This window comes from Anarhichas minor, unplaced genomic scaffold (genome assembly GCF_050575085.1).
Source record: "Anarhichas minor isolate MPS153535 unplaced genomic scaffold, ASM5057508v1 ptg000074l, whole genome shotgun sequence".
NCBI lineage: Eukaryota > Metazoa > Chordata > Actinopteri > Perciformes > Anarhichadidae > Anarhichas > Anarhichas minor.
The window spans coordinates 2,456,822-2,478,684 of NW_027466520.1; the positions used below are offsets into that span (position 1 = coordinate 2,456,822).

Genomic DNA, 21,863 nt, shown 5'->3' on the forward strand with positions numbered 1-21,863 from the left:
AAAAATACTGCCGTTACCCTTTAAGCTTTAAACTAGAGGAGGGAAGAGAAGCATTGGAGGATATAGCCCCTGTGGATACATTTATCCTGCAATGGTAGCACAGACTTTTGGTCGCCCTCTCTGATGCTAAGCCTGTCTAGCGCTCCATCAATTTTAAACATAGAATGATGTTTACTTGTCATAAGGAGTCCTACTTCCCCCTTTGAAAGCAGTAATGTGGCTCTGGAGGGACATTTCCATGGTTATATTTCAAAAGGTTTTCGTTTTATAGCACATTGGGCAATAAAACACATTTATTTATATCATGCACACATTTTTGCTGCATGATTTCTACAGACAATTCAAAATGCAAGCCCTAAAGGTGTTATCTACAATGTTGATTAAGCTATCAAGCACACTTGAGTTACGTCAGGACAATTTAGTTTACGAGCAACTCTAAATCAGTATCCTACAACGACAGTATCACAGAAATAGATATTGGTATCTACTGGTGTCTATCTAACAAAAACATCTATTACATTTATTTCATGCTGAGAAGACACGGACTTTCCCAATTCAGATTTTTGTCACATTCTGGCGGCAATGTCACTTAAAAACTTCAACAAAACTATTTCCAACTGTGTGTCTCACATCAGTTTTCAGCTTGTTTTCACAAACAAACCAAAAACAACATTTTTAGTCCTTTTTAATAATCTGTTCCTTTCCAGCACACGAGTGTTGATTATATGGTTACTCCGGGCCCCGCAGGCCCAGCCACAAACAGAGCGATAAACAGACACAACCCTGCGAACAAGCCTCACGATGCAAACAGTCATCTAGCCAAACATCTATGGGGGCAAACATGACTCAAATCAAAGCGACGCCAGCTTTTTATCTCGGCACACCAGAGCCCAATGAACAGCTGTTTCCTCGGGCCGCGTCACACTGCAGGATGCGTCAGTATCAGTGCAGCCTCGATAATCACACAGCCGACAGATGACGGAACACTTGAGACTCTCCTGAGGCGTTTTGGACTATTACACACAGCCGACGGGGGTCTCGGCTGTGTCTGTTTAATTTCATTTTCTTCTCTTCTCTCGTCTCTTTGCGTCTCTCCTGCATGCACACTACAAACACGCACACACATTCGTGGATTAAGACAGCAATGCAAGCCGGCGGATATTCAAGCCTGGGAGATTATTTGCCAACCTTTCACCCCCCTCAACACCAAATCTGCCCGCGCAGCGACAGCCAGAGCTTAAGACCTCATTTCCCCTCTGCGGCAGTCTGAGCCTCATCTTGACCTTGGTCAGAGCAGAGCCTCGGTCATTAGCATGGAAAATACTCTGCCCCGCAGTCCCACTGATGAATGTAAACATCACACAGCCTGGCGCCACTTCTAAGCTCCCCTGCAGATGCTGGCATCACCACTGGACCAAAGCCAAATCTATTTACAGGTTTACGGACATTTATAAGACAAAAAGGGATTCATCAATAATAGAAATTATAGGGACTTTTAGCATATTACCAAAAATTGTCATATGTCGAGACAGGAAACAGTATAAAATCCGGACACCATGGAGAACAAGGATGTCCACATGTATTTGGCCGTGTAGTGTATCTCAATAGCTCTTAAGCCTACTTTAGCAGTAAGTAGAACCCTTTACAAGTCAATCGCATCACAGACTACAGCCTCCAACATCACCATGACGTTGAATCAACACCTCTCTAAAACACTTTCAACACAATCTGAACATTATGATCTTGAATACTAATAATTGGTTTAAACCTGCTATTTTGGGATACATTGCATTCATTTTAATTGAGTAATGAAATATTACATGATAACAGGCAAACGAATATAGTAAAGATAAGCACCAAATATTCTACAATATGACATCTCAAGATAATGAAACGGACTGGAAGAATGTCAACATGCCATCACATCACACTATCTATTTAGAAAGTTACGTGCAGGAAGGAACAAAATACAATTCTGTTGCTCTACAATTCCCTCTTATCTCAACATTATGAAGCTGGTTCTGTGTTTTATCTCTCGGTGAAAGATTTATACCGGAATAATGATGAGTGTAAATTACCAGGCCTTCAGCAGCGCACAAATACGTGTCAGGGGGGGTTAGACACTGTAATAACACTCTGATTAATGTTTAAATGCCTGGGATTGTACATTGCTCTTGAAGGATGGACGTGGTTTCAAATGTCAGCCCGGCTAATGCGGAGATAAGAGGATCCGTGGGTCGACAAAATGAAATTAAAACAATCCAGTCGCGGAGAGGGAAACAGACACACAGCTCTCGTCCTGGTGCGTTGGGGACCTCAGATAACCTGAGATGTGGCAGCCAGTCACATCATCAAACAGATATGTATGTTTTATAGTGTCACTCGAGGAGTAACATCTCGCTGTATGTCGTGGGCTGCCTCTAGTTCTGCTATCTCTCCATCTATGTGCTTGCCGCTCCCCATCTCCCTCTCGCTCTGTTATTAAAATGCAGTTCCACTGGAGCAGAGAGTGCACCCAGCGCAGCGGATATAAATTCATTAGTTGAGCGCTAACATGGCAGCCGTCCCGTTTTTTTTTTTGTTGACTGCGAGGCACACAGGTGAGCTTTGATCGGCGGCGGCGATGCTCTCAGAGCACCGTGACATCTGTATCAGAGTGTGTACAACATACGCGCCAGCGCTGAGTAAATGCAAATCAACCGATGCAGAACATTCATTCATTTTCAGGGCTGTGTAAAGCATTGACAGGGTTTCCTCTTTTAATTTACCTGCAAGAAACCAAATGCAACTCGGCAAAAACACTAATGAAGATGCAGCCCCTGGGGATCGGACCGTCTCATGTCGTTACTCGCTAATACATGGTAAGAGTGTTCACATTGAAGTAATGGTATAGAGGGAGGAGAGAGGTTCACTTTACTTATTTTCCTTATTGGTCATCGTGACGTACGTCAGTGCTTCTGAATCTCTTTACCTTTGATGAGACTTTGATGTCTGCATGCGATCCCTCATCACATAGTGCATGTATGATTGTGTTGTGAAGTTAAGTACGTTTTGTCTTCTTTCCTATCCTGTAAATCATGTAGCGACCCCTTTGGTTTATCTTGTGACCCCTTCCTATGAGTTTGGGAACCGCTGGCTTGATACTACTCTCATGTCCGTCGGTTTAATATAAGGCTCTAGCCAGCAGTGGTTGGCTTAGCTTAGCATGAAGACTGGAAACAGCTAGTCTGGAAATCTTGCAAAACTACTGCCATGCCTCTGGGGGTAAGTCCCCATGTAGTAAAGATAACTTTAAAGGAGTAGTTCAACATGTTCGACAGCAACAATGTGTTCAGCCTTACCTTCATACAGCCAATCACTGAGCCCATTGAAGATGACGCCCTCCTTGCCAGTCGACACCAGACGAATGGAGCGGTTGTCAACCCTGGAGCGATAATAGATGTTGTTCTCAAAAACGAAGATCTACATTAGCCAGAGATAGAGAGGGGAAGTACATTATGTTTGCGTGAAACACATCACATGTTGGAAAAGGCAAAATCATCTTTAGAGACACTATCCTTAAACCCACGACAAGAACTTCTGTTTCAAGCAGCTCCCATCCAGAAAAGCATATAATCCCTTCCAGCTGATACGAAGGTTGATCTGCACCTGACCCCGACTGACAGCCTTCCGACAGGGAATTTCATTATTGTGAATGAGCTGTTACATTATTATTATTATCAACACTCGCAGCAGAAAGCCTGAGGGCAGTTTGGTATTCATACCGACACGTTGTATGGCGGGTGTCATGCTATCACAGCTAAAATCAACCCAGGGGGTCAAAACACACATCAACCTTTTCACCTGTCACACACAAGAGAGTGCACATTTTGGCAATGGTACCTTTTTATTGGAGAGACACCAAAGAGTTTTGACGAAAGGAAAAAGACGTCTTTTCAATTTCTGAAAAGATGGTTCTGAAAAGATGGAAAACCTTGAGACCAAATTCTGACTTTGATGCTCTCCTCTACAGGGCCTTCAGGCTCTTCAAGATAACTGAAGGTCAACTCTTTCATTACAGAGAATAATAGATCATCATCACCCACGGTGAGCGTGATAGGGCGGGTGGGCTCTTGGGGCCAGAATTTTAAAATGTTAATCTTAATGCCATGCTGAAATCAATCCCAGGCTATTACAGAAAAGGGTTTGCTCGTGATCTCAAGGATTAGGGAATCTGTGGGCCTCGAGTTGCTATCATGCGATCAGCTTGTGAATGATTCTACTGGACATGTTCACACTGAGAAGTCTAAATGTTGGGATGGTGTGCAGCAGGAAATCCGATACCGCAGCTGCAACGATCACGGAATGCTTACTACTTTCTACACTAACAATCTACCCCATTTACTAATTTAGCCCTTTTCAATCTTTTACTATTACACCATGTCTCAGTAATGTGGCATTAGGTATACACACTTGCATAAGAACTAACAAGCTGGTTAAAAGTGTCTCCAGTGAACCCTGCATCTCTTTAAAAGGCAACACAGAATCTGTCACAATTAGTTTTTCTTGAGGAGTTTGGAGCTGGGGGCCCACGTGGTTTGGTGTCACTTTGGAGCAGATGGAGTCCCTGTATAGAAGCTAATGTAGGCCACAGCACAGAGAGAAGACCTGGCCCTGTTCTCTGAAGGAAGGTAGAACCCAGCCAATGATGGCTGGGATCCACATTAATCCTCAGCGAGAATATTTGGACGAAATTATACAGACTTTGGGCCGGTGAGGACACTGCTGTGCTACTGAGACCTCATCAACACAATGAGAAAATTCGTTATTTTACACTTCTTTACCGATAAAATGCTGATGCTGTTTGGGTAGGAGAATGTAAATAAACATGAAGGTTTCAGCAACATATTAAACCTATTAAAGTGTTCTCAAGTGGAGTCAAGGGGCTACATTTTTGAACAAATATCTGCAAAGCTGATTACATTCCTATCAGCCTCAGCTGTGTTTCATGCTATTTAGTTTGCATGCTGACATGAGAAACTAAGATCATGAACACGGTAAACATAATCTCACAGTCTGCTCACACTTTCATGGTGAGCTTTTTAGAGGCCGAAGTCAGCATTTAGCTTGAGTGCAACCTTAATGGCGGTGTACTCTTGTGCCTAAAATACACCAGAGCAGTGGTGCAGAGTGGCCTGCGGCGAGGCGACGGTGCAATTAAAATGAAAAGCTACGGCTGCTCAGCACAGCAGCTCTTTCATTCTGTGGCGAGGTGCGTCCAAACTAAAAGTTGGAGATTAAATTAACTCTGGTCGGAGGATACGAGCAGCCAATCAGTAAACAGACTCCTGTGACATGTTGGCCTCTGTTACAAAGAACTTCTTCCCATCTGAAACAGACGAACACGCTTCCTGGCTGCAGAGAAAAACGTAATTATTGCAGCGAGCCACACTTGCTTGGTGTGTTTCAGGCATTCGGCTTATTTAGCAGAAAGTGGTAATATGGAGTTTGAAGGATTTGAGTAGTAAAAGTGGGGAAGGTCGAAAGAAAGATTTGACCAAAATGCATTGTAGGAAGTTGATCCATACTCAGGACAAAAGGTAGTCATAGGTGAATGGGACAAAGTCTTACAGTTTGTCTGTTTTTCTCTCGGTCTCTTTCACGCACGCACACACACACACACACACACACACGTATACACACACATAAGATTAGCTGCCTACAGAGAACAGTCGCTCCTCCATTCACAGGGGGATTTGCTTCCCACAAAACAAACAAAATGTACGCAACTTCTTTGTGCAGATACACGCCTCTGCAAAATTGAGATGCCACTGATTTACCGAAATACACTGACTTTTTTAGTGTGAAAATAGCTTAACATGTGGCTGGACAGCTGTGTTTGGGAGTGTAAATATGGGCATGGATGTGCTCATTCTCTATGGGAAAGTACATGATATTTAATAAAATACATAAGGGATTTGGGAACAGGATAGCAGGTGGGCTGATTCATGTATATAAGATGTCTAAACATGACAGTACATGCCTTGGCTTGCACACAATGTTAGCTTGTTTTAGCTGACGGACATCTCTCACTTCAACCTCCACCTCTTTCGACAGAGGACATCTGAGCCTTCAGGGAAACCAGCTGCTGCTCAGTTTCACGCTAACATAATTCGCCTGATGGAAGTAAAACCACTTCATGACTAATGGTGGGAAACTTGAGGCTATATCAGTCTAGCGACTGTGTTAATTAATCCACTGAGGAGATAACAGGTAATTAATAGCATTGTGCTGCAGAATGTTATCACTTACACTCTGTCTGCCCTGCAAACCAACAGACTGGAGCTCATTAATGCGCCGACAAGTTCGACTGTGATGATGGAGGCGGAAAAATGACTCATCTCGGAAGAGTTGCAAAGGACCATTGCGTCTCGTGATTTGAACAATGGTGTTTAACTTGAAACGTGTTCACTGTGAAATCTCGGTGAATCGTTGGGATGATTTGAGGGACAAATTTGTTTTTTGTGTGCTGCTTTCAAGGACTCAGACGTATACCATACCGTTGACGTGAGGAAAACGCTGCCTCTGAAATGTCATCCGAGTCCTGATTTGGAGGAGGGATCCTCTAAAGTTTCCTTCGTATATCTAGAGCGAATTTGTCCTTAAGGGCCAAGAAAGCCTGTGAACTTGTCAATTGGTCTATGTAATGGAGCTCTTAGGGCTTGTAAAGGCAGAGGATGTAACGTAAACATGTCGTGTGTGTCAGGTTTTTGTGTTCAGGGGGTGATCAATAATCTAGTAAATCTATCACATGAAGTGGACCAATGGGAATGTCACTGGAGGATGTAAATGATGGAAGTCGGGCATTAACGTTCACCGTTTATTCTTCTGAGCAGCCCGGCTATCGTGTGAACCAGAGGGTGTTACAAATAAATGGAAGTTATATGATCACATTTACCATTAAACTGATTCCCCGTTTGCCGTTCGTCAATTGTGTGTGTAAGTGAAATGTCACAACTCCGACTGTGACCTCAGGTGCGATGGAACTTAGTCGGCCGTTTAAGGTTAATTTCCTGAGCTATCTGACTTTGTAATTTGACAAGGGACACTTGAATGCACCATTAATTTTGTTTTATGTGCTTGACCCACCTTCATGGGCTGCATCCGTCAAAGGAATCGGCATCTGTATAAAGATCGACATTGGCATCTACACAGTGTTTTAGCTTCTTTCTGCTTAGTGTGTTAATTTCATGGTCGACACATATGCCATATCAACTCCATAAGTGATGATTTGTCAATGCTTCCCCAAAGTAGCCAAAAAAAGAAAAATCAATAAATGCAGGTTTAAACATAGGAAACACAAGTACCTTTTACACCCCGTTCATCACTCATTCCAACTCCTCCCATTAGTGGGCCGCTATAAATCCCCTTAACTCATTTTATACTATCTTCCACTACCTTCATAAAGCAACATTAAAAGACATTGCATGCTAGCAGTTTGACCATATTTTACACTTTTTGCACAGCCATATTAACGTGACTCCAATCCAGTGTGGACGGTGTGTGTTTTAACTTGTAATCCACATAAAGACAAGTTTCAATAGCTACATGTTAGACAGTATGGATGGTTTGAATCTTAATTTTGAACCCATCATTGGTCAGCAGGCAGAGGTGAGACAAGCGACTTCATGGATATTGCAGTTCTTACCAGTTGCTGGTCTTGGGGTCCCCAGCCCGCGTACTGCAGCTGAGCATTTCTGACCTCTGGAGGGTTCAAGTTCCACGTCGCCCTGGGGTGCACAGACAGAGGAAACAACGCTATCAACACAGAAGTGCAGACACATACACACAGCGAGTGTCTGCTCCCAGCGCTGCTGGGGGAGAAGAACAAGTGTAGCACATCTGAGAACGAAGGTTTAAGTGTATCCATAAATACCGGTGCTCTATAACAGTGTCACCTCTCCTTATTGGGAAAAGTGCTGCGCAGTGCAGGCTGCAGAATTAGAGGTGCCGCTGCATCTATGTCTTTGTCTGAAGCTGAGAACGAATGAGGTCATTAGCTGAGGTCTAATTTTTTGCACATCACCACGAGGTGGCAGCACACAAATGGACTTGAGTGCGAGAGCTCCCGACAGTGCTGTAATACTGTGACCTGGTGTGGAGGTCATTTCAAAGGTAAATAAGTGAGGTGTCATAACATAACAGCTGCCATAACATGTATCGGCAGCTAATCAATACCGGTTGATGAAGCGCTATAAGTTCCGGCTTCTTGCAAACGTGTGTCATGATTTTGTATCGCTTGTCAGGAGTGAGAATGAACATTTTCAGCTACTTTTTCATGTGTTTTTAACAAAAAGGAATGAAGATCAGAGAGGTGAAATTGCAGCAAAGACTGCAGACTTGTTATCCTTCAGTAATGCATGTTCCTTCCTCCAGGCATTTTAACCAGCCAGATGTAGGATCTAGATGTCACAACAAACCCATTGCCACCTGCCATTTGAGGTCAGACATTACTTATCAACCCTTTCACCTCACAGAGCGGTAGAGAACTGGAAGTAAACAGTTTAGTTGATGTCGCAGGTGCTTTGTAGGAGGGAATGAGTTGCTCTCAGAGTCACAGGCAGCAAGGTCAGGCGAGGCATTATTGGACAAGATAAGGAAATTCAATATCAATGGAAACAGGCAGGCTTGTCGCCTACTTACGGAGTATCGAGACTGCAGATGATGTAGAAGGCCGTGTAGGAGTGCTGGTACACCTGGAAGAATAGGCAGCAGGAAAGGATTCAAAACAGTAAATGGAAGGACGGTTTGTTTGTGTATTAGTATGCGGCCGCTGTTTATTATGAACACCCGCGATCCCCACCACATGTTACAGAGATGAGGTGTGCATGAGTGTGAATTATGTGCTGCCACGTTGAGCGTAAAGCAGGAACGACTGTCATCTATCAAGGCGATGGGAGGTTTAGATGGAATAATAAATGCAAACAAACGCAGCGAAACACACTCGACATCTCTAGAGCGTCGTAATATGTTCCGTTCATCTCGGGCAATAACACAAGGTTATCCCCCTCCCAGCATCTTTCACTCACCAACAACGGGCACAAACTCTCCGTAGTGACTCAGTGGCGAAGCAGAATGAAGTAAACACACATAAGTTTCAATACATCTTATCTACCTATAGTAGGAGCTGAAATGCTTTGATGCATATCAGGGTGTTGGCAGAGCTCATGTAGTCACGGGACACTTTATTCAGAATTTGCCAGAAATAACAAATTCCCAGCCAACACTTCCTGTTCCTCCTGTCGAGCTCGTCTCCCTCCCTGCAAGCCCGTTGCAGCGCCGAGGGGTTTGTTTGTGTTCCTGCCTCCCTCGCTACAGTTCCGCACGGCTGTGCTGGACCCCGCCGCAATCGCTGACAGGCAGCGGTGTGCGACAGGCCTTCACAACCCGCCATGATTACTTTCTCCCCCCTCCCTCCCTCCTTTCTCCCCTGCCTTTGATGCACAATATGTGAGCATACCCCCCCCCCCCCCCCCCCCCCCCCCCAGCCCACCCCACGGTGGAGGCTACTGACATATTTGGCTGTCAGTTTGCTAATTCAAAAAACAAGCAAACAAATGAGAAGCTCACCGGTGCAACGTTGTAGGCCAGCAGCACATGCTTCATGTCAGGAGACACCTCGTACTTGCTGGCTTTGTACATTTCCTGAGAAGCAAAGGCAGATGTAAGCGGGGGGAAAAAGATAAAATGATGAGACCTTTAACCATGCGTGGTATTTTTTCATTAAACTAGTCCTTAAATGACTGCGTTTGACGGATTGCTCGGCTCCTGAAGCAAATGGGAGTTGCATTAATCTTTGCACTAGGGCTTGGCAATTTGATGGCGGACATAATGTTGTGTGTCGTCACCCAGGCTGCCGCAGCACTGATGCTACATCTCCATTTCCATCTCAACGTTACCCCCACATAACCATGCCCTGAGTTTTAACTATGCAGTTCACATTCCACAGCAATAGTGGATCATTTGATTAAGCTTTGTAATAAAAAAAAAAGGAGCTTTGGGTGCTTTGATTTGCTGACACTATAAGAAAAGTTTTAATCTAATTCATGGGCAACCATGGGCAGTTCTTTAGTCCTGTGATTGTGAGAAAGTAAAGAGAGAAGAAACGATGACAAAAGACTTACAAACTTCTTGTTATGCACCAAGATGGTCTTTTCGTCAGTGTCGACGTTGAACTTGACGACGTCGCCTTCACGATTACGGTATAATAGCTCATTACCTGCAAGGAAAGGGAGAGAAACAGAGCATTCGATTTCAGATGTTGTTGGAGGGTCTTATTAATTAATCGGCTACCTGAAAAGTGCAGCTTTTATCAACAAGTGCAACAAAAAAGAATGCGTCACCATGTGGCATGTTTGGCGGATTCAAATATTGAAGCAGGGCTTGGATAGCAAGGCTGTGCAGTTACTCGTATCATGATTGTGATCACAATTTTGGCTTCAGCAATGTATTAGACTTTATCGGTTTGCAATTATACAGCCTTGTTATGTGTGAAGGTTTGTCAAATCAAGTGCTCCCAAGTCAATTAAACCTGTCTGGCCAGTAACAGGCGTAGTGTGATCGAACACCTTCAGCTTCCAAAACACAACTGCAGCTGCAGGTCAGGCTGCCGGGTGGAACGTTAACTGTCACTAAACATCCAACATGACATATACTTTGTTTTAAAGAGAGTGTTGTTGTTACTTTAATTTACAGATTTGTTCATTTGGAATAAAAAAAATAAAAAAATGTCCCAATTTGAATAAAATATTGCAAAATCCTGATTGGTGCATGGAAGCACAGAACATCATAATTTTTCAAACGAACCCACCCACTTGGAAGCAGTTGGAAGAGCTCAGAGAAAAACACAAATGCACTCATCTCTAATAAGTAAAACAGTTATTGCGCGTTCATGTAGGACACAATCGATAATTGAACACATTCTCGCTCCCAAATTATCCAATATCGTCGTTTGGTCAGCGTCCCTACACTTCCAACTACGTCGCTCTAGGTATTAGTTCCCTCTAGCATTAGTTTTGGACAAAACAGGGACGGCGTGTCAGTTTCCGCTCGTTGCATGCATAGTATCTTTTTCAAAATAAACTTCCAACGTAGTTTTACTTAGTTCTTACTTACTCATGCAACACAACGACTTGCTTTGGTTTAGGCATCAACAATAGCCCCTTTCACAGAGAGATTTTTCAATACCGCCAAGAAGAAGACCCACCATTACGCCGGCTTTGCTTTTTCACACTGAACCAAACAACGTTTGCACATTGCCGCCCCACAGTGTGATTTCAGCCAGCATCACGGGAGCCAATACCGGCGTCTGGGTCTATTGTGACGAATGACATAAGCATCGGGCAGCAACTTGTTACGGTCCTCTACTCGGTGAGTAAGGAGCTTCTGGACCTTGTTGTTTCCCAAATTTGCAGCCATTTTCGGTTGCTGTGGTTAGTTGCTAACTGTTGCTCGCGGGTTTTTTTAAATCTCACTGGTTGTGGCGCTCAAATAACACGTTGTCAGCATTATTCGCCGTGGGCCACTTACCAAACAATGGTATTTAAGGAGTTGAGAGTGACAACAGGTTAGTTATAATAGGAAGTGAATTGAGGAAGGTCTTTAGTAAGACTTAGTAAGTGACTTAGTAAGTCCTTCGCACAATGCAGAGAATGTGAGAGTGACATTTTTGCCCAAAGGTAAACGGTAGGTTTAACAACAGTGCTCGAGAATCTGACCTATCCGCCAACGCACAGCTTTCAATATGCCCGAATACGAAAGCTTCCAGCACAAACACAGTGGGTTCAGGCCACTGGAGAAAACCCTTGAAGGGAGCCATTATTTGAAAGACGTATGAAAGTTCATACAGCTTCTCATCCATCAGGCTTTTATCAGGGAAGGATAAGTTTAATACAGCAGCTGCCCCCTTTCACCTTCAATCTATCTGTGCTCCTCTGTCTTATTGCTTTTGTGATCCATAGGCGCATGAGCAACCACTCCATTTGGCGAGGTAATTAGAACCCAGAGATTGTTATGCAGAGTGCTTTCTATCTGCGAGCATATCTAATTGACCATTAGAGGTGGCAAAATTACCATCACAATGGCTTTAATTCAGAACGTGTAGGGAAGAGCAGTTTCAGACATTTTAGATTGGCATAGCCAAACGCCCCCTCAACAGCTATTGTCTACTCGTTGAAAACCATCGGCATACTAACAAGTGTATAAAATGGACTCCTCCGTGGACATCTAGGAGATAAATAAAAGATTGCTTTTTTTAAACATGCTCCATTATCTTAGTTTGACTCCGTTTGGCATCTTGATAAACGTTCTACTTTTATATATGAAATGGTAATCGCGGACGATGGGGCTTGAATGCATAGAAAGAAAGACACCATGGTGACAAATCGGTGGTCAAAGAGATTGACTGGACTTTATCTTGCTTCGTGACTCGCTCTGTTTTCATCGTCAGGCTTCATTTTTTTCCATCTTTATTACTCACTGAATCGCTGATCTCCTTTATCCACACGCCCCAAGACACCTCAGATCTCTCAAAACCTTCCCATCGCTGCCCCTTTCTATGCCTCCTGCTGAGTTCATCATTTTAGACCTCATCATCCCTCCTTCACCTCTCCAACTCTTTGTTTTCTGCTCTTTCAAAGACCGAGAGCCATCTATCCTTTCACAGTACCCTAAGGCATTATGTCTTCCCTTCAATCTATCTCTTTCTAGCACTCTCTCTTTTTCTTTCCCCTCTACTTTAACTCGCTGTGCATTAGCCCAGGGTGCTGTTTTCTGCTCTGATCTATACCTTTCCACGGCAGTATGTCTTATTAATACAGCCTGCTGCCCTGGGCACAGCCCTAACCCAGCCTCACTCCAGGGAGGCAGAGGGAGCACCGGGAAGAGGGGGAGGCAGAGGGAGCACCAGGAAGAGAGAAGAGTGGGAGGCAAAAATGAGAAAAATGTTGTGGTTGTTTCTTTGTCTCACAGAACATCATTCTCCTTCGGAGTAAACAGACATTTTTTTATGATTTATATTGGGTTGGGTACAAATGAGTGGGACACAACATGATGAACGTCTACGTAAGCTCTGAAAATATGTACATTCATCAACATCATTACTGTAATTGTGGTGAAAAATTTGCCAAGCATGAAATTGGGACAATACCGGACAAACCGGGGTGTCTGGTCACCGTACGCTGTACCCTTCCACGACAGTGGGACACGCTCTCATGCACTAAACATGCACTAAAAGGCCGACCCGGCTATGTAAACGAAGCACAGAGACACACAGACGTCATCCTCTGCTCAGGTAGACATTACTCCACGATATCTTTACATTGAAACTATTTGACTGCTGCTATGTTAATGCTCTTAATGTTGTATAGAGAACCATGAAACTCAGGATTATTCCTGTCGGTAACAGGTCATTGGTCTGGACTGGTCTTATAAAAGCGACACAAGCTACGGGGGAAGAATTATGGTGTCTGTCTGTGGGTAAACTAAGTCTCCAATGCGGTAACACAGTCTTAAATCTTCGCCACCCACTGGCTTAGATTTACTGTGAAATATAGGTTCATAAAAAATTCAATAGGTATTTTAATTAAAAAGCTCCCCCTTATATATTTCTAGTAATTTACTTTCATTCGTAGATGATTCTTGAAAGGGAATTACACATAATACCGTGTGTGTTTATTTCCACTGTACTGGCAACACCACAACATTTGAATTGTATTTTTGTGCAGCTTGATGAATGGGCATGCAAATAGATGAATGGCAGAGCTAAGAAATGAGAGGGAAATTTCAAGTATGAACCTGCTGTCAAGCCACCCAGGGCTGCTGCCAACTTGCTGCTGCTGCTGGCCAGTTTTCACAGCGGAAGTCATTTATGTTTATCAGGAATGCCAATCAGCGGGTGCCTGCTGGTTTCATTACTCACTGCCTCTCTCCTGCTTCTGAGTTCACCATTAAGGTTGGGAAAAAAACATGGCACATTGCACAGCCATTTCTGTTTCACGCTGGTTAGCTTCTCAAATATAGATAATGTTTTTCTCCATCTCATTATTTGGTTTATTTAGACGTTCCATGCCTTAAGGCACCAGGGGTCCAAGCTAAATTCTAATCTTAAAAGAGAAAACTATTGACATACCTCCATCACATTTGCATTATGTTCAAAGGACGGCACCCTTCTCACTGGACCGTCAACATCAGGGTCCTGGAAATATCTAGCTTTAGAAATTAGAATAGCTCTTTGATGTTCCACCCTCCTAAAGTAAAAAGAGTGCCACCAAAACCTTCAAATTCACTCCTTATTGTGGACTGCAGAGCACACTATGACACAGAATGTGCAGATAAAATCCCCTTTGACATAAAGCCATGCACATAGGTCGGCTTGTTTTTTTTATATTGCATCCTCTGAATTCAAGTATAGGACAACATAAAACAAAATGATTGATCGCCACTTGACCAGGCGTAAACAACGCAGAGAGCCAGCAACAGCTAAGTCCACGGCCCCGGGGGAAGCAGCGAGGTCCAGGCGAGAGGTTGCTGTAAAAGGTCCATAATCCAGCCATCAAAGAAGAATAACTTTTAAACCTGCTGTGATAGCACCATGGATATATCCAGGGCCCCATGGCCCCAAGCCAGAACAATGAGTTTGCTCATCTGGACTTCCCGATTGGTCACAAATAGCATATTATGACAATAAGATCGTGTTTAAAATGAGTCACAACCTCAAGATCGGATCCCACCTGTCCCAGAATAAATCCCTATCAGTCTATTACCCCTGAAACCATTGAGTAGATCATTTGCTAAACATTACGTCCTCAGAAACTCACCTTGCTCATCTAACGCCGTGTTCCTTCCAGGATGACTCCCAAGGGAGCACGCAAGTGTTCTCAGAAACCCCCCCCCCCCCAATCAACTTGCTGAAAACCCCATTTTCTTTATTTATGACCTGTAACCTCAATTTGCTATTAATCCTTAAGTCATTGTGTCATCGTTGATTTGACTCACTGCTTCGGAGGTGACGGTCATTTCATCAGTGTCTGCCAGCTGATCATATTCTCCTCATAAATCCACAATCTCCACGTGCTCTTGCTCCGTCCTTTCTTTGTGCGTTAGTGTCGCCGTGGTGTGTTTCCTTGTGCTTGCATACCTAACTTGAAAAGACCCGCTCCTGCTCATAGTGAGTAAGTTCATTAGGGAAGCTAGTGCCCTGTAAAATATCAATTCAAACAATAATAATCATGACATTTAACATCACAGCAGGGATCAGACTCTCTTATTTTAAACAACAGCAAACACAGTTTGAGTCTAATTATGTAAGCTCTCCAGGGAGAAGCCTCACTGGTCGAACCACTCATAATATTTCAGTTATTTGTAATAATCATTCATAATTCCTGAACAAATGGAAAGAAACAACAGTTCTTAACTCCAGGGTGTGGCTGCATAATATCTAATCAGTATAATTAGAAAGATATCTCTTAAAGGATAATTGATGATGCAATTTGGCAACCCCTAATATCACACCTGATGATAGAAGTTCCTGAGTTGTAGCCTGTACTTATGCACTGTTTCATTTATCTAATGAGCTGGTGAGTGAGATACGATGGTTATCTCAACCAAGAGGATCAAGCGATTGCCAGCATGTGTTCGTGACTGAGCGTGCACCTCCTTGTCTGTCCACGGCTAATCTCGCTCCCCTTTGGGGGGCCAGTTACTGATGCATGCTCTTGGACCTCCTGTGGTTGCAGTGACTCACATTTTCTCATTGACTGCTGACTCCTCACTGACCATTCTTAACCGGCCTCCGGTTCAGAAGAGGCCACTAGTGGTAGCACGGCTAAAAGCATCGCCGACCGCCAGCCGGACAATGTGTTTGGCTAACTGCTAACAGCACCACCAGTGCTCACACACACACACACACACACACACATTGCTGAGTACATCGTCACTGCAGAGCCACTGCTCCGTGGGCAGACAGCTCGGTGAGTGTAATCATCATTCATCATCGTCATTCAATCACACGATACAGCAGTGGTCATTGCAGACACACCTGGTGGAGATCTGGACTCTACTGAGTTCACCTTTCTAGTTTTTTACACTGTTCTCAACATGCAATTATGTATCTTTTATATTACAAGTTTCATATTTGTGAATGCAAATCAACGTGGTTTTGTGGTTCGTTTGTGTTAATGAAAATGAGCATTGACGCAACGGTGTGCTGAACGTATAATCTTTGGCTCTGTAAAAAAATATATTTGAAAGATTATTTCCCAAACCATGTGGATTCTCAAAAAAAAATAAAAATACAGAGAGCATAAATGGATGCGTTTGTAGAATCGCTGTAACAAAATTATCCAGCAGGCCTCTTGCTGTGAAGGGACGCTCACAGCCTCTCTGCTGCGTTACACAAACACAGCTAAGCTAGGAATTCTCAGTGATAAGACTGCTAAAGTGAATTCAAAGGATTGTAAGTCCATTTCACGGCCTGGATGTGAATGCCATGTGCAGTCGGCATTATAGGGATGTGGATTGTAGACGCACTAACTGGATAACCAGCTGCAGTAGGGATGTGTCTGTCTAAACAATGGCAGCTATACTGAAATATTACATCATGCATTTAACGCCTTAACATCACAGATGCCTCTGCTAATAGCACTGGGAAACCTCAAGTATATCACAAACAAAGACTACGGGTAAAGTATTTTGCACTATTTGCAGCTACTGTAAGGAGGACAAGTGTCTTTGTGCAAGCATGTGTCTGTTTTTCTGTGTGTGTGGTGGTGGTGGTGTACTGTTGTTGTTAATTAACAACATCTCTGTCTTTTCTCATCTCTGCAGGCAGAAACAGACAGCACAGTTGATGCTTTCTAGGCAGGTTTGCTTGTTACAGTAACGTGGGACTGTGGTGCTCTGGGACTGAGCTGGCAGACGGTGGAATATTGCTAAAAGCCTGGAAATACTTCAACTGCTGCCATAATAGACGGAGCAGGCAAGAGATGAAATAAATAAATAAAAACTATTATTCAGCTGTAAACACCACAAATGCCATCTAACAGAATAACCTTAATTGGTTAGATGATTATCATTATATATATTATACATTGGCAGAGATTGAATGTAACATTAATAAGTACACTTTCTTTAGTGTGTAATCCGTGTGTTTAGTCACCTTGTAATGAGCCTTTTATATCTACATATGCTCTTCACAGAGTCCGCTGTGTTGCATGTTTCTACAGTAGCCCAGAACGGACAAACCAAACATTGGCACTAGTAGTTCTCCTACACGGCACATGGGATAAGTTCATTTTCTCTGTCTAGCCGGGAGACAGACTTATTCAAATTTTGGCAAGATTCTTAAGATTACTGAAATAGCTGTTTTACAATTTTGGTTTCTCAAAACGTGGATCAAAGATGACATTCGACTCTTCAGACGTTAGCAGCTAAGTAGCTAAGAGACTGCTTAATCTGCCATGAGACACAATGAAGCAAATGTATAATTCAAAAATCTCCATCTCCTCTTTTTTTAAATTCCTCCCTGGGAATTAAACCACTCAACAACATCAGTATATTGTGACAGCTTGATTCTATAAAAAGAAATGTTGTCGCACCATTTCTGCTGCTCTCCGGTGGTTGAAAGGGACGACAAAATGGGAGTGTGTGCCAGGACATCCCCCCCCCCCCCCCCCCCGAGATTAAGCTCCCGCTCACTCTCTCTGTAGAACTGGGCCATCTCGAAAGGGGACGTATGCACCGGCTGCTTCATATAATGTTACCATTTTACAAAAGCTGATTGTCTGTGACACTGAATGAACACTGGATGCTAACGGTGAGTGTGTGGGGCTAATTTGACACGTCTCATTGGTAAGAAAAAGATCAACTGCAGAAGTCCATTAACAAATGGCGTTCACATCATTACTCATGTTGTGTCACAGGAGCAGAGCTATGAAAAGTCAATAAGGGAGTGAGACAACTGGCTATAATCTCCAAAGTGACTGCTTTACATACACATTAGAGATGAGGTTGAGACGAGGTTGTGCATCATTCAGAAACAAGGTAATTCCAACATGCTCGCATTCGTGTACACACACTGACACAACAAACATCACTTGGCTTCAATCTCAATGACATTCACAAGCCCCCCCCCCCCCCCCCCATTTTAAGATAGTCCCACTTGCTTTACGAATGGCTCCCCCCTCCATCATATTTAACAAACATCAACGAGACGAGAGGCATTCTGGAGGGGCAAACAAGAGGAACGTGGCCATTAAAATGGCAAGCAGCTGCTCAGAGCGCCTGCACTGCGTCCCACGGGGCTGGCTTCACCTTGGTGGTGTGAGAATGATGTTGATGCTGTTCGGAAAAAAAACAGGCATATGTGAGATATCAGCTGTGTACAATTACCTAACTGGGGAGACTTGTAGCGGTGGACTCAGAACATGATCGGACTACTGATGCACAGTGCAGGGAGAAGTAGTTTATGCAGATATATATCACAGAATTCATTTTGTTGCTTTGTCTATGCTACTGGCTTTGGAAACACTGAACTCTCAAGTAAATGACTGAGATCTGGGAACAAGTCAGACTGGGCAAGAAAAAAGCAATCAGACAGTTTGCAAACAAGCCAGACTAATATATGTAAATGATCCCAATGACTTCCAAGCACTGAGGTAGATTTATATATGGAGATAAGACCACTGGTGTTCTGTTTTCAGTAAATCACCTAAATGCACCACGACTCCAAACACATGGCATTCGCTATTTCACCAAGGCATATGTTAATAAAAATAGCAGATTTTTGTTACTTACTGTTCTACAGTAAAGTTTGGGTCAACGGGAAGTCAGAGTGAGCCTTAGGTAGGAGCCAGCAGCCATCGTATTCAAGGTTGACTTACAGGGAGCTCTGGCTGTCTCTGGCCAGCCGGCAGCTGTATTAATTACAGCACTTACACCAACAAGCCTTCCATCAATATATTCAGATTGCTGAGACAAATCTCTGGCTACCTCGTAAACCACTGTGGGGCCTTGCATTCCACATGTATAGCATGGGACTCTTCAGTCATATATTAAACATTGCCCAGTAAAACGGGCTATCAGACCAGAGATGCTGTGATGCTTTTTGTCTGAACACGACCTCAGCCAAACGTATTTGCAGGGTCGGCCCAAGGATTCTGCTGGGCCTAAACAACAACAACAACAAAAAAAACACGAGTGACAGCGCACTTCTTCTTCCTCTCATGTTGGGCTGAGGACAGACTGAACGCAGTGACTATCAGCTCTCGAGGTTGAATGGTACTACGAGACAGGAGGTCTTTAGCATGCTCATTTCAGTGGATTTACAGTACGTGCAACACAATACATAGACTTCTTTAACATAACGTCTAACCTCTTCATATTCTGTTGATATTTTGAATGTTTTAAATTCAGATTCTGGTCAGATATTGCCCCTTTTCTAGAAGATTGTTTCTTTCTTTCTCTGATTTCAATTAAATGATGTTTCTGTATACCCAGATCTCAGCCAGTAGCTTAGTGAGTACAATGTTATCATGGACACTCAGAGAATGATGGCCGAAACTACTCAAATAAAACCCAAGTTTTGGGCCAAATTATCCTTTAGAATGATGATCCATTGACTGTGCAGACAGGGATTACTGTCACTGTGAGCATCAGCTAAAGAGCACCTAATAATACAATATATCCAAGTTAATGCTGTTGGACAAGACATGAGGAAGCAATTTTTCCTGGTAAAAATAGCCAATATGTGATCATTAAGGATTCTGGAGGTTATATTCAGTCTGTCTCCAGGGAATTGATTGATAGGTGGAGACAGCAGGGGAAGCAAAAACATGAAACTGGGCTAAATTAGGTTTAAAAAAAAATTCAATTTCAGTCCCCAAACCAACCATTACTGCAAATCCTACAGACAGCCCTGAAAGCATGCAGGTCGGTCGAGCACCGGGTCCGGTAAAAATGACACACTAACAAAGTCGAAATAATCAGCTGATGGATCACTCCCCCTTTCTCTCCTTTTTGTCAGCAGTGTCTAATGATGCACTAAAAATACCTCGAGATCAAGGATTGAACTGTCAACAGCACAAAAAGGAGGAGATGAAAGAGCGGACTGCTTTCTAATGACAAGCCTTGTTTCATGGCGGCTTCAGCCGCTATATGGATCATTACAAAGCCCCTTTCTCCACACCATCTCTCTGTTCTTTGAGCATCTTATAAAACAGCTTCAGGTTAAGGGAAGTAAAACATTACCACAGTTCATGATAATGATCATATAATTCAACCACTAGTAGAAATATGCTCCCGATCCCCGTTTGAGCTTTCGCTGAGAACACAACAGATGTTACCTTCCAGATGTGTACAATACCACCACAGTGTGGGATGTTCACCACGGCTCACTCGCCTGTGATGGATTTGTTTGCAACTTTTGTAGGCCACAGATAGGAACGGCGACAATTCAGCCACGTGAGAGACGTCTCATCCCGAAGCACACATGGGGACCCGTAGCTCAAACACACCCTGAAATCAGACCATCATCATCTGAGATCCAGAGTAATGCCGACTTCCTGTCACTAATATAATAAATATGGGTTTTCAGCTTCCTAATCACAGTCAATAACAGAGGGGAAGGCTTTGCATTTTTAAGGATGAGATTTAACAGCTGTGCCGCTTCTAGGAGCCATCTTAGATGCCGTGATCGGAGGAGATAGCTATGTTGTGCACGAGAGAGGACAAAATCCACTTCATTAATCCTTCAGCTGTACAGATCCCTCACATCTCGGAGCTGTGATCATTCTATTCAATGCCGCGCTGAGACGTGTGAGGCTGCATCAAGTCGTTGTTTTACCTTGATAGAAAGTAAAGTATATGATTTTATCTCATTGGCTCCCTGTGGTGCTGTCAGTGTTTGTACTGTCACAGACCCGCTGCTAAAAAAAACAAAAAACAAGCGTTTGAAATTGGCTGTGATGAATTGTAACAATAGCTCAACACTGTCATTGATCACAGGGAAAAAAAGAGGGTTGTGGTTGCAGGTAATTGGGTAGTTATTGGAGCATATGGAATAAATTGTTTGGCGTAATGACAGACAGCAAGGACACACACACACACACACACACACACACACACACACACACACACACACACACACACACACACACACACACACACACACACACACACACACACACACACACACACACACACACACACACACACACACACACACACACACACACACACATACAGCAACACACAGCTGTGCAAAGACAGAGGAGGGGCAAATGTAAAAGAAGACAATGAAAATAAACATAATTTTAGTAAAGTATGTGGTGTGACACACATTTTCTTTTTTTTGTAATTTGTTATAAAGCTAAAAAAGAAGAAGTCTAAAGAAGAAGGTAAATATATATATTTTTTATTTCTCTGTAGGGTCCTTTCCATAATGTTGTCAGACACACACTGAGCCCGCCGGGAGCAGAAACACTTCCAGTGGACGCACATTGACGGAGAGGAATTGCCTCAAGCGATCACATTCCAGCCTGTTTTGCGACTGCAGCGCTCTCCCTCAATACGGGAGCAATTTAAAAAAAAATGTTCTCCCCATTAGTCACTTAGACACAAAAACATGGGAACATGTTTTCCAGTTTAATAACTACCCGTTACCCTTTCAACTAATCTTATCAACGAGAAGAGAAATACAAGGTCCCATGAAGACCAAGTGCTTCCATTATAACGAGTGGGATGCCAATAAATGAGAAAAATATCCGTCTGTTCTTGCGATGCGTGAATGAGAAATTCTAATTCTAATTCATTCAAATGTGCATATAATG

General features: G+C 43.2%; 1 protein-coding gene across 2 annotated transcripts in view; it reads right to left on the bottom strand.

Annotated features, from left to right (window-relative positions):
- dpp6a (dipeptidyl-peptidase 6a) overlaps positions 1–21,863 on the bottom strand; it is a 116,119-nt gene that overhangs the window by 14,266 nt on the left and 79,990 nt on the right. For both annotated transcript variants that reach the window (XM_076080397.1, XM_076080396.1), the window contains exons 4-8: positions 10,164–10,258; positions 9,610–9,684; positions 8,683–8,735; positions 7,688–7,769; positions 3,342–3,462 (exon numbers count right to left, since the gene is read on the bottom strand). In XM_076080397.1, the coding sequence (XP_075936512.1) occupies positions 3,342–3,462; positions 7,688–7,769; positions 8,683–8,735; positions 9,610–9,684; positions 10,164–10,258 (426 nt within the window). The remainder of the gene's footprint in view (positions 1–3,341; positions 3,463–7,687; positions 7,770–8,682; positions 8,736–9,609; positions 9,685–10,163; positions 10,259–21,863) is intronic.